The following is a 12,526-nucleotide window of genomic DNA, read 5'->3' as shown; positions in this document are numbered from 1 at the left end:
TCTGTGCTTTCGTTAAAGGAACTTTTTGTCTGCTCTTGGCTCTGGATGTCTGTGAAGGTGTTGTAAATGTTCGAGTGCAAGGTCACTGGCACATCCATTAGAAGTAAAAAGAAGGAAAGTATTCATTCATAATAACTGGTGTTAGTTACTCAGTAAACCTGCTTACATTCTGATGGAAATGTGGTTTGGAAATGAAGTAAATCTAGACGCTGAGGTGCTATGAGTTAGAGTGGAGGGGTTGCTCCCCTCTGAAGAGGGGCTTTTAAAGCCTGCAGCAGCATGAACATCAGTGATGCGTTTTGTTTTCTTTGGTAGGCGTTCCTTCTCTTTCTCTCTGTAAGTTTTGGGTGTGTAGTTAAAAGTACTAATATCTTCTGTAGTAAGATTTGTATCTTCACAGGCTGTGGCTTAAAAACACCAAAGGAGCAGCTCAATGCCAAGTTTAATTTCTTGCAGCTTTTGAAGTTGCCCCAGTTCCTGGCGAAATCCAGAACAAGATGAGACAGACTGGCAGTGTGTGTGGCTGCAGACCAGAAAAGAATATTTTTCAGAGGAATTGCATGAGTCACAGAGTGCTGTTTCTACCTGACATCGAGCAATTTTATATAACAATCTTTGTAGCCGCAAGGACATACATATGTAAAAGCAAATTTAATGTATTGATTTGTTTTGTCTTTCAGATTTATAAGCTAAAATTAAGATTTCATTATAATTTTTGTCTCTTTCCCTCCCAATTCTTGTAATGATTTTTTTTGTGACTGAAAGTGGTCTGTAGGGGCTGGAATCACAAGATGTGCTTTTATTTTGGTGTAGTTTGCTTCTGCATCTTGATAAATTCCCAATGTGCTCTGGCCAGTAGAAGCGCCAGATGTTTGCTGTGTTCCTGCACTTCTGATGTTTGTCGGGAAAACTGCAGAAACGTCACTGACAAGATATGAGGACAGCAGATTTTGAAAGGACAAAGGAATTAAACATTTAACACTGAAGTGCAAGCAGCCGTTATGGTCTGTGTTGTGTAATTGTTACGTTTTATGTCCATATTGGCACAGGTTAAATCAAAACTTTGAATTGCATTTGAATAGAAGTGCTTTTTGTTAAACTGAGTTTTGTGTGCACAAGTTAAGCTGTCTTGTTGGGATTACTAGCTTGGCTACGTGTTAAGAATTTGTGAACTGAGATAGGAAGCATCTGCTCACTGTTCTTGTTTTTAGGTAAAAGAGAAAATGCTTTTTCAAGTTTGATCCCTGCCTATCTGTCACTGTCTCCATCACTGGTGATGTATCAGCCTTAGGTAAAAGGAGGGTGGAATTACCAGATGTCCTTTTTGATTTTGCATCTTGTTGAATTCCTGGTATCATGTGAGCAGTGGTGCTACTAGCTGCAAGCTAGGTTTGGTGTGGGTGTATGCAGCTATGCTAAGGCATAGTTTTGCCTTCATCCTCAAGGCCCATTTGTTACTCTGCTCTAGAGTTTCTATAGAGAACTGTATACTGCAGAGAATTCATGTTCTCCATTAGGGAAGAAATTGCCCATCAAAGTTCTGTGCGCTCAAGGACTGTTGCTTGCAGACATGAAAAGCATAAGTTCCTGCTGGGTCCAACCTTCGTTGGACAGTTCTGGATTCCTGCCTGTTGCCCTGCTAGGTGATTTGCTGTAGAATGGTAAGAGTACATGTAATTGTCAGACCTGAGCTGTATACCAACTTGTTGAGGCAAGCTCTTCACTGGCTATGCAGAGGGATGCTTGAGGACCACTCTTATTATCTGCTCATTTCCTTTTCCCGGCTCCTCTCTCAGAGCCTTTGTGGTTTCTGATGCTACTAACACGTGAGCAAGGAGCTCAGTGTTGCTGGATGTTCACCTTGGGATCTCTCTGAGCTTTTCAAGGTCGGCAACTGACTAATCATATTCTGAAGAGGCAGAGCCCCTCATCTGCATCCAGAAGCCTTGAGATAAATGTGACTCAAAACGTAAGCTTGCACTTTTGGTAAAAGCAGCTCCTCTCTTAGAAGACCTGTTCAGGAATAGCACAGCAGGCTGAGTGGGAAGTGGTTCATTTTATGTGCTCTGTGGAAACGGAACTCATACGTGGCAATTGCCAACTTAATTGTGTTAATGGCCTTTGGGTGCTTTTAGGAACTACTCAGCAGTGCAGTGTTGGACTTCTGTCTTGAAAGTCATCCTTAAACAGACCTGGTGATTGGTAATGAGGAAAGACTGAGGTATGATTTGAGAGTTTATTGTTAGGGAAATTATGGCTGGTAATACTGCTTTTCAAATACCACATTGATTACAAAACCATCTGTGTAGGAGTGATGTATAGCACTAGACTTCCAAAGAGCTGATAAACAAGGAAGATTGAGTATAAACACTTAAATAGCAGCATCCAAAAGTAGGTTAGAGTGTTATACAACCAGCTTCGATGGGCAGAATTTTTGAAGATTTTAAAAAAAAAAAACCAACAAAAAAACCAAAAATGAATCATATTTTTGTAAATGGGTACTAATTTGAAACTAGTTCTCTAAAGTGAGAATTTCTGTCTCCAGCGTACTGAGGCCTAATGTGTATGTGCAGCCTGAGAGGAATCGTGTTTTGTTACTTGTTCATTTACCGAATAACTGTTGATCTGGTCAGTATTTTACGTAAAGATGACAATTTCCAGTTGTGGAAATGATTTACAGTCTATATCAGACAGATGATATATTCTGTTTCAGTCAAAGTCCAAAATTATAATTGTGCAATTTGGACAGTGGGGTGAAGAAGTGGAGGGGATGTGTTGGTGGTGGTTTTTCTTGTTCTTTTATTTCTCCATGTGTTGAATGGTGCTAATCCGTCCTCCTCCTTAATCATGCAACTATCAAATAACAGCAGCATATTTCTCCTTACATGTGAGTGTATACATTTCACACATTTAAAAGGCATTGTGAAATTCTTGTTCTGTTGCTGAGAACCTCCTTTGCCTTTTATTGCATTCTCTTTATTCAGTTATCACTAATGATGCACACAGGGCATCGTGTAGTGGTACACCATCTCTGAAGTTCTACCTTTGGGTTGAAGCGCTGTTAGTTTTAAGTCATGTAACTCTTCCCATAGCAATTTGCATAGCCTGAAGTATAAAATAGATAACCAGGGCAGATGCTGTATGTGCAGGATACATTCATTTAGTTCTTTGTGTGAGGCATTACATTATGAAGACTCTGGGGCTCCTTCCACTTGTCTCTGTGAGACGAACAGACAGGATGGTGCCATGGTGGCAGTGGTTGCAGCTTGTCTGTGGATCTGCTGGTGCTCGCTGCCTCTGGCTGGAGGCAGTTCATACTGTGTTTGTGGCACATCCAGGCCCAGCTGTCTTTGTAGGATACTGCAGAAGTAGAAAAGCAAAGGAAGTAGGAATGGTTGGTAGGAAGAGAGTAAAATATACAGAGGAAATAAGTAGAGCTCTATGGTGACTTGATCAAAAGCATGAAAGCAAAGCCTTTCAGTTATGGGAAAACTTTTCTTCTCTAAGATTTCCTGTGGGAAGGAAGCAAATGATTTTGGACAGGGCACTATTTTTTTCTTTATAACTAGAAGTGTGTTGGTTTTGTTTTGTTATTTATTTATTTTTTATTATTATTCTTGAATTCTTGACCAGTCGCGGTGACAAAGCTCATTCAAGAATCTTGTTTCTTGAGACAAAGTGCTCTTGTTCAGAGTCTTGGGAACCTGAGAGTGAAATGTGCTGTGATTCTGTTTTTATTTGTTTGTTTTAACTTTGAATTTGCTTTAACTTTAAAGATGCTCTTAAAGCGGGAGGGCCAGTGAATTACAGGGTCAGACAGATGAAGTTTTATCAGTAAGTACAGGAAGAAGTAGGATGTGGATAAACATTAGAGTGACATACCAATCTGCTGCTTCCTTTTCCTCTAATTTATGTGTTTAGGTTGAAATATTTTTTAGGAAATAACCCCAATACGTTCACTTTGTATTTCAGATTTTATACTCTGAAATAAGTTAGAAAAATTCAATAGGTTAATCACATTCTGAGTTCTATTATTGCTTTTCCTTATGATTAATGAAAGCGTGACTTATGAACTTCATTGTCACCCTTGCTGATTTTGCGTAGCATGTAACTTAGAACAATTGTATTTTGATGGTTAGCTCTCACTGCAGTTGCTTCTTTCTGTAATACAAACTAAACAAGGTGGTTTTAATTTTAGAGCTCAATCTCATTTTAGCAGTGGAAAGGGGGATAGGATTTCTCTGCTTTGAGAATTTGTTTTTCCTCCTTAGTAGGTAAGAAGCAGTTGCACTTAGAGCAATTATATTAGCTTATATAAAACAAAAGAGAGATGCCCCAGTGGCTGGCTGGAGGTATTGGATCTGGATGTTCTCCTAGAGAGTCACCCAGGTTACAGAACTGGAGACAAAGGGTTTCGGAGGAAAGATTGTTTTCCTTAAAGTAGAAGTCTTAATTTGTGTAGCCGTGCAACTCTGCATGTTGTGCTGTAACAGGCTTGAGATAAATTTCTTCTAATACTGAACTAATGTGCTATTCTAAAAGGAGACTATGTCCCTACATTCCATATTGGGAATTGAAAGATGCTTCTCTCCAGGAACCACAGTTTGGGTCTAGATCTCTGTGCCTTCTGCTGATGCTCAAGGTCTGTTTGGTGCCTTGTGAGTCACAAGGATGTGTTTTTACTGTGAAAAAATCAGGCATTTCATCTCCTTAGTACTTACTGAGTTGCCTGCTTACAGTTTTTGTGCTGATGTTGTGAATGGAGCCCACAGTGGCCGTGAGGGGAGAAGATAGAGAACAGCAAGTCACAGCTCATGCAGTCAACCACATTTCCAACAGTTTGCCTCTTACTTAGCTATGCCATTCCTATGGCTGGTCATGAAACCCAGCCCCAATCTAACACCCATGAAAGGAGGTGAAAATGAGCAATGAAAAGACTTAATATCAGATCCAAGGAATACTGCAGTTAGCAAGCTCAAAGAACAGGTAATAAAAACTTAAAATAGTCTAAATTCAGTATTGGCATAAGGAAAGCCTCAAAACATGGTACTGGATTGGATCCATTCTTCTGAGTACCTCTTAATATTTTGACTATTTTTGGGCAACTGCAAGTGCAAAACAAAAATTAACTTTTATGGTTAGTATTGTAGTAAAATCGAAGATAGATAAATGTAATGATGGATTTGAGGGAGAAAATAACGAAGTTGCTTACAGCTTGTCAGTCAGAACATGCCTTTGGACTGTGTGTAGGCTTGAAGTTTGCATTCTGTTTTTAAAGGCACAGAGTGTGTGACTATTTTAGATGTGTGGAGGGAAACCAGTTTTCAGATCCCAGAGTTGATTTTGATAACTACAGAATACTCTGCCTTTTCTGTGATGTACACAACTTTAGGCAGTAATACAACATAGGATATTTCTAATGTCTTTTGTAACTGAAAATCTTCACCCACAGAAGAACTATTTTGACATCAGTAACTTGAAAGAGAATATATGCTCAGAGCAATGGATATGGTGTTTGAGTGTAAAGCTCCTGTTACATTATGCTGACTACAGCCTCACGAAGAGGATTGCACAAGCTCTAAACTTTTTTTGAAATAGTTTTGTGTACAACAGAGGTCTGACAGGCAATTTTTAGCTTTTTAAAACTGCTCTTCCAGTTCTTCCCAATTCTAGATGAATTAGGACTTGTTTCTTCTACATTGCTTTGACTGCTTGGAGCAGACAAGGATGCAGTGGTTGGATTGCAGTGCTTTAAGCCAGATGTTCTCATGGCAAAAGCAAAAAAAAATCTCTTTCATTTGGTGAGAGGAGTTCCTGTAGTCAGCAAGCATGTCTGGTCCTTTCTGTGTTGGCACTTGTGTTGATGCTTGAGCATCTGAGTGGAGGGGAAATTCGTGTGGATGGCAAGGTGGATGAGCCCACAGGGAAAGCAGCATGAGATCTCAGAGCATCTCTTCTGAATGGCTTGCATGATAAAAGCATCCATGCAAGAAGTGGCTGTTTGTGTTCACCTGTCCTGGGCAGGCAGCTGTTGTGCCTTCAGTGCAAGGAGGGCCCTTCGAAATGTCTGTTCACATTAGCACAAATGGCTCATGCTGTTCTTCCACACACTGTTGTTACCTGACTGCTGAATGTTCTGGGTAGCAGTTCTGAACTAATCTGCTCTGACTCCATCTAGGTAAGCGCTGGGAGATGTGAAGGCAAGCAGGAGTTTGTAGCTCATGTTATGCAGAGAGGATAGTGGGGGGCTGGAGTGGGGGACCTACCCTATGGTTGAGGTGGTGCCTGCATTGTGAGTTCCTTGCTAGGGTCTGTAACAGTAAGAAATGCGTGCTGGAAATAATGAGACCATGGTCTTGCATATTCATGGCCATCGTGATGCTGTTGTTTAGGATTTGTGCTGTGCAAGTCTGTAAAAACTGGTGTGCTGTAAGTTATAAGTAATGAATCTGATGCATCTTTATGCAGTCTGCTGTGATCTCATACAAAAACAGTTAATAGTGAATTTCACATTTTCGAAGACTCAATCAGTCATTTTTACAGAGTCAGATTTTATGCAATGTAGTCACTTTTTTCCTTTTGTTGCTAGTGTATATCAGTTATGGATCTTTTCAGTTGCACAGACCGGGCCTTGGTGCTTGTACTGTGAAGGGTGAAGTCTACATAAATGTCATCTGGCCTGAAGTGAGAATCTTTCTGTTTTGATGCTAAAATAATGAGTCATTTCCGTACGTATCCCTTGTGAGAACCCTGTTGAGTGAAACAATAGACAACGTGTGATATCCAACAAACTATAATGAAAACATACGTCTTTTGAGGACTTGTATATCCATGGTGTGATTGTTTTTCAAATGGGAAAGTAACCTACTCACTGGTTTCATTTTTGTTTTCTTGTAGGAATGTTTACCCTTGCAGAAGTTGCATCGCTCAATGACATCCAGCCAACCTATCGTATCTTGAAACCATGGTGGGATGTGTTTATGGATTATCTAGCGGTCGTGATGTTAATGGTTGCCATTTTTGCTGGAACCATGCAACTGACCAAAGACCAAGTGGTCTGCTTGCCAGTTTTGCAGTCTACTGTAAACTCAAAAGCACAACCCAGCACATCAGGGAAGGCTGACTTTACCACTGTTGAAACAACCACTGGTCAAGGAGAAGAAGCATCAATGAGAACGGTTTCTTTTGGAAGTGCCCCTACTGTAACACCTGATGTACCTCTGAGCAGAGCTACCTCTCCTCAGTATCAACCCACTGAATCAAGCCAGGAGCCGAAGAAGGTGCAGAAGGATTCTACAGGCCGTAAAACAAATTTGGATTTTCAGCAATATGTATTTATTAACCAGATGTGCTATCATTTGGCTCTTCCTTGGTATTCAAAGTATTTTCCCTATCTTGTTCTCATCCATACCATTATTTTAATAGTCAGTAGCAATTTTTGGTTCAAATATCCCAAGACCTGCTCAAAAATTGAGCATTTTGTTTCCATATTAGGGAAGTGCTTTGAGTCCCCCTGGACTACAAAAGCACTGTCTGAAACCGCATGTGAGGACTCTGAGGAGAACAAACAGAGGTTAACTGGTGCCCAGTCCCTGCCCAAGTACGTTTCCACTAGCAGTGATGAAGGAAGCCCAAGTGCCAGCACTCCTATGATAACAAAGTCTGGCTTCAAATTTTCAGCTGACAAGCCAATGATTGAAGTTCCCAGTGTCACTATTTTAGATAAAAAAGATGGAGAACAAGCCAAAGCTCTGTTTGAGAAAGTCCGTAAGTTCCGGGCTCATGTGGAGGACAGTGATCTGATTTACAAACTGTACGTTGGCCAGACTATCATCAAGACTTTCAAGTTCATATTTATTCTCTGCTATACTGCAAACTTTGTCAACACCATTAGTTTTGAACACATCTGCAACCCGAAAGTGGAACACCTGATTGGCTACACGCAGTTTGAATGTACGCACAACATGGCTTACATGTTGAAGAAGTTGCTTATCAGCTATATTTCTCTCATTTGTGTCTATGGTTTTATCTGTCTCTACACACTCTTCTGGCTGTTCCGAATACCCTTAAAAGAATATTCCTTTGAAAAGGTCAGAGAAGAAAGTAGTTTCAGTGATATTCCCGATGTGAAAAATGACTTTGCTTTTCTTTTGCATATGGTGGATCAGTATGACCAGCTTTATTCTAAAAGGTTTGGTGTCTTCTTGTCAGAGGTAAGTGAGAACAAACTACGTGAAATTAGTTTAAACCACGAATGGACTTTTGAAAAGCTGCGGCAACACGTGTCCCGCAATGCCCAGGATAAGCAAGAGTTGCACCTTTTTATGCTGTCGGGGGTCCCTGATGCAGTCTTTGATCTGACGGATCTGGATGTGTTAAAACTGGAGCTGATTCCTGAAGCGAAAATCCCAGCAAAAATCTCCCAGATGACAAATCTTCAGGAGCTTCATCTGTGCCACTGCCCTGCGAAGGTCGAGCAGACTGCCTTCAGCTTCCTCCGGGACCATTTGAGATGCCTTTATGTGAAATTCACAGATGTCGCAGAAATTCCTGCGTGGGTGTATTTGCTCAAAAACCTCCGTGAACTGTACTTGATAGGCAACTTGAACTCTGAAAACAATAAAATGATAGGGCTTGAGTCTCTTAGAGAGTTGAGACACCTTAAAATTCTCCACGTGAAGAGCAATTTGACCAAAATCCCCCCCAATATCACAGATGTGGCACCGCATCTGACAAAACTGGTCATTCATAATGACGGCACTAAGCTCGTGGTACTGAATAGCCTTAAGAAGATGATGAATGTTGCGGAATTGGAACTGCAGAACTGTGAACTGGAGAGAATTCCCCATGCCATCTTTAGCCTCTCTAACTTACAGGAACTGGATTTAAAATCAAATAGCATACGCACAATTGAAGAAATCATCAGTTTCCAGCACTTAAAAAGATTGACTTGTTTAAAGCTGTGGCACAATAAAATAGTCAACATTCCTTCCTCCATTACCCATGTAAAGAACTTAGAGTCTCTTTACCTCTCCAATAACAAACTCGAATCCTTACCAGCCGCAGTGTTCAGTTTACAGAAACTTAGATGTTTAGATGTAAGCTACAACTCAATTGCAATGATTCCAGTGGAAATAAGTTTGCTTCAAAATCTGCAGCATTTTCACATCACAGGAAACAAAGTCGACGTTTTGCCAAAACAGTTGTTTAAATGTGTTAAATTGAGGACTTTGAGTCTGGGACAAAACTGTATTACCTCAATCCCAGATAAAGTTGGTCAACTGTTGCAGCTGACTCATCTGGAACTGAAGGGAAACTGCTTAGACCGTCTGCCAGCCACGCTGGGGCAGTGTCAGCTTCTCAGGAAAAGTGGGCTTGTCGTGGAAGATCACCTCTTTGACACTTTGCCCTTGGAAGTTAAAGAGGTATTGAACCAAGACACAAGCATTCCCTTTGCTAATGGGATTTAAGCTGAGGTGAAATGCTTGAGTAGCTAACTTCCAAACAGCGAATGCTAAAAAGTGTGGCTATTGTGAGACCGTGCGTCTTTAGAAAGCAGAATTCCTTGGAAGGCAAGGCTACTAGTGGGATTATAAGAGATGTAACCGAGTGTTCAATGTTTGCAGTGTTTTGAAAAGATTATTTCCAAAATTTCCGGGAGGATAAAAAGAACCTTAATAATCTCAATTCTTTTTTTTCCTTAAATTGTTTGTAACTTGGATGCTGCCGCTTTTGAATGTTTACAAATTTGCTTGCCTGCTTAAAGTAAATGATTAAATTGATGACCTTTTCTTACTATGCAAGTTATTCTTTAAGGTCTGGATTTACTTTAGTGCATTGTGGGAGGAAAAACAAAGATAAGTGTTGTATATGGGATGGTTCTAACAGCACTTGAAACACACGTTGGTGTGTTGTTAGGGTTTAGCCATTCTCAGCAAATGAAGCCACCAGTTTCCTGCACTAAGGTATATGGCTTGCATGGGGCCAAATGTGTTTGCCCTCATTCTTCGTTCTCAAGGCCTCATGGATGAGATTTGTCTATGACCTAGTGTGACTCCCTCAAAGCTGCGAGGACCTGTCCTGTTCTACAGCTCCTCTACCCCAGCTTCTTTAAGGCTTCTTTGTCCCAAGTAGCAGGAGCTGGTAGGAGGGGATGTAGTGCCACTGGCCTTCCAAGCTGGGGATAGTTTTGACATTTGAACTGTTCTGTACGGTAACTTTTGAGAGGCATTAAGCAGCAGGTGACTTAATTGCTGGTGTTTTGCTTCTCTTTGGAGTTTCCATCTGGGAAACTCGAGATGTTTTACAAGAGTCAGTGATTGTTTTGTTTCACAGCCCTTGCCTAGGAACAGGGTTGTCTGCTCTATTTTCCAGACTAATGACAGAGACTTAGAATTACCCAAACATGATTTAGCTTTATCACCTATTGTAGCATATCTTCCGCACATAGACTTTAACCGTAGGTACCCTTACCCCAGCCCCGGTAATTTGGTATTTTTGAACATTTATGCACTGTTAGAAAACCCTAAATGTGTGCCAGATAAGTCATCAAATAAAGAAAAAAGCAGACAGCAGTGAGCGTGGGATTTTTTTTGTTTGGTTGATTTTGTTGATGTTGGGGTTGTTGGTTATTTTTTTGCTGTTTTTTGTTGTGTTTTTTTTTTCTTTCCTTTTTTTTTTTTTTTTTTAAACTGAGCTTACATTGCCAGAACCATTAAAGAAATACAATCCATTAAATCTGCAAAATCATCAGTTGTAAATCCTGGCCATTTACATTCCATGTGTGCAGAAAAGAAGTACTATGCTGGGAGATGATTACATGATTACTCATGGTTTAAACACAATTCCCTATTGTAGTGCGGTCAGGACTGAACTAGTCTGACGTTCAAGGGACCGTTCTTCTCACACACAAATCCTCATGCACAGCAATTTCTGTTGCAGCTTCACCAGAGCTGCCCTGACTTACACCACTATTAACGAGGGGATAGTTTAGGCCTGGGGGCATTGAGCAGTCAGAAGTAATTTAAATACTGCTCTTACGATCCTTGCACATTTTATTGTTAATCATTTACTATTAGTCATATTGGGGTGACTGTTCTCAGCTGTAGGTAGCAGTCTCCAAATACATACCTACACCATATGCTTATGTGCATCAGAAGACTGGTTAATGAACGGTGGGTTTTTGGGATACGGTCTGTTTTCTCCTTGCCAGCTGCTGGTAAATGGGATGTTGACAGTTGTGCAGCACCAAGGCACAGGTTTGGCATAACACTTGCAGTTACTGATCTCTTCTCCACTGGGAGATATTTGTGCTAATTCTCAGATGATTATTATTTTTTTCAACTAGGAGTTGTTAAGTCTGCGATGGATTTTTTTTGTTGTGCTTTTAAGAAATTCTTTCACATGTTAATTTTTTTTTTTTGCACATAGATCACTTTAAAATTACTGGACTAATAACTCTTAGAAAAACTGTGGAAAATAATATTGGTGTGTGCATTGTATTTGCTGTTGACTGTCATTTCAGTTTCCAAGAAATTGTGTGTAGGAGGGAGGAAGAGTTGGAAGATGGCAAAGTAATTAAAACCTTCAGAACTATTTTTATTTTTTTCTTTTTTTTTCTTTTTTTTTCTTTTTTTTTCCTCTTAATTTAATGGCAGCGTCACACAGAACGCAGCCTCAGGCTGATCCTGCTTTTTTAAAAGGCTTTTTTGGATGTTCTGATGCTCCTGGTGTCCCTACCGTTGTTAAAAAATAAGCCCATGTTCACTTAATATGAGTACAGTATGAATAAATTAGGTCCCTGTATGATTAGTTGTTAGCCGATTGTACTCATTTAGGCAACCTCCTCCAAATAAGCGTGTTTTAACTTCAGGCTTGTGATGCTTACTTAGCAGAAGCTCCGTTCCTGTTTTTAGGAGAACCTTCTCAGTGTGGGGAGGAATTGCCCATCTTCCCCAGGTCGCCTCCTTCCCCATTCCTTCCTCCTCTCTGTGACTGTTTATAATGTTCCCGTTTCCTGCCTGTCAACTGACACACTCTTGCTTTAAGGTCTTGGAAGTTCATCTCCTTTCCATGTAAGGCATGTGAAACATATTTTGCATTTCTATTTGATTTAATAAATAAGATGTTCATATCTTCTTCTTTTCTGTTCTTTATGGGGGGAAAACACGTTTGCAGAGTGAAGTCTCTGATTTCAAGTGTCTTTCGTTGAACTTGCTCTCTGGTGCCTGTAAATTAAAGGAGAAGATATAAGGCATTCCTAGTAAATCCTGTAGGAATAGTTTCTAACTAAAACAGGTTATATCAAAATGGGTGGGATTGTTTCTTCACATACATAATTTAAATGAGGTACCACCATTTTTACATGGCCAGCAGGTTTTTGTATGGTATACCTGTGGCTCTGGAAGAAAATATGTTTGTGTTCCTTTAAAAAAGAGGAAATAGGAGATGCTTATTCTGTTTGCTGCCACCACTGCAACACAATTCTGAGAAGATCCTTCAGTTTTCCAGTTAGTTGTCCTTTTGG

General features: G+C 40.2%; 1 protein-coding gene across 2 annotated transcripts in view; it reads left to right on the top strand.

The window, feature by feature from the left end:
- The window catches only part of LRRC8D (leucine rich repeat containing 8 VRAC subunit D), a 45,489-nt gene extending 33,356 nt beyond the window's left edge, over window positions 1-12,133 (top strand). For both annotated transcript variants that reach the window (XM_015870242.2, XM_015870241.2), the window contains one exon: window positions 6,898-12,133. In XM_015870242.2, coding sequence (XP_015725728.1) covers window positions 6,900-9,470 — 2,571 coding nt within the window. In that variant the 5' untranslated portion in view covers window positions 6,898-6,899 and the 3' untranslated portion in view covers window positions 9,471-12,133. The remainder of the gene's footprint in view (window positions 1-6,897) is intronic.
- Window positions 12,134-12,526: the final 393 nt, after the last annotated feature.

The sequence above is a fragment of the Coturnix japonica genome, chromosome 8 (genome assembly GCF_001577835.2).
Source record: "Coturnix japonica isolate 7356 chromosome 8, Coturnix japonica 2.1, whole genome shotgun sequence".
Lineage (NCBI taxonomy): Eukaryota > Metazoa > Chordata > Aves > Galliformes > Phasianidae > Coturnix > Coturnix japonica.
The sequence above is the reverse complement of the archived record's forward strand: the minus strand, read 5'-3'. Positions and strand labels throughout refer to the sequence as shown.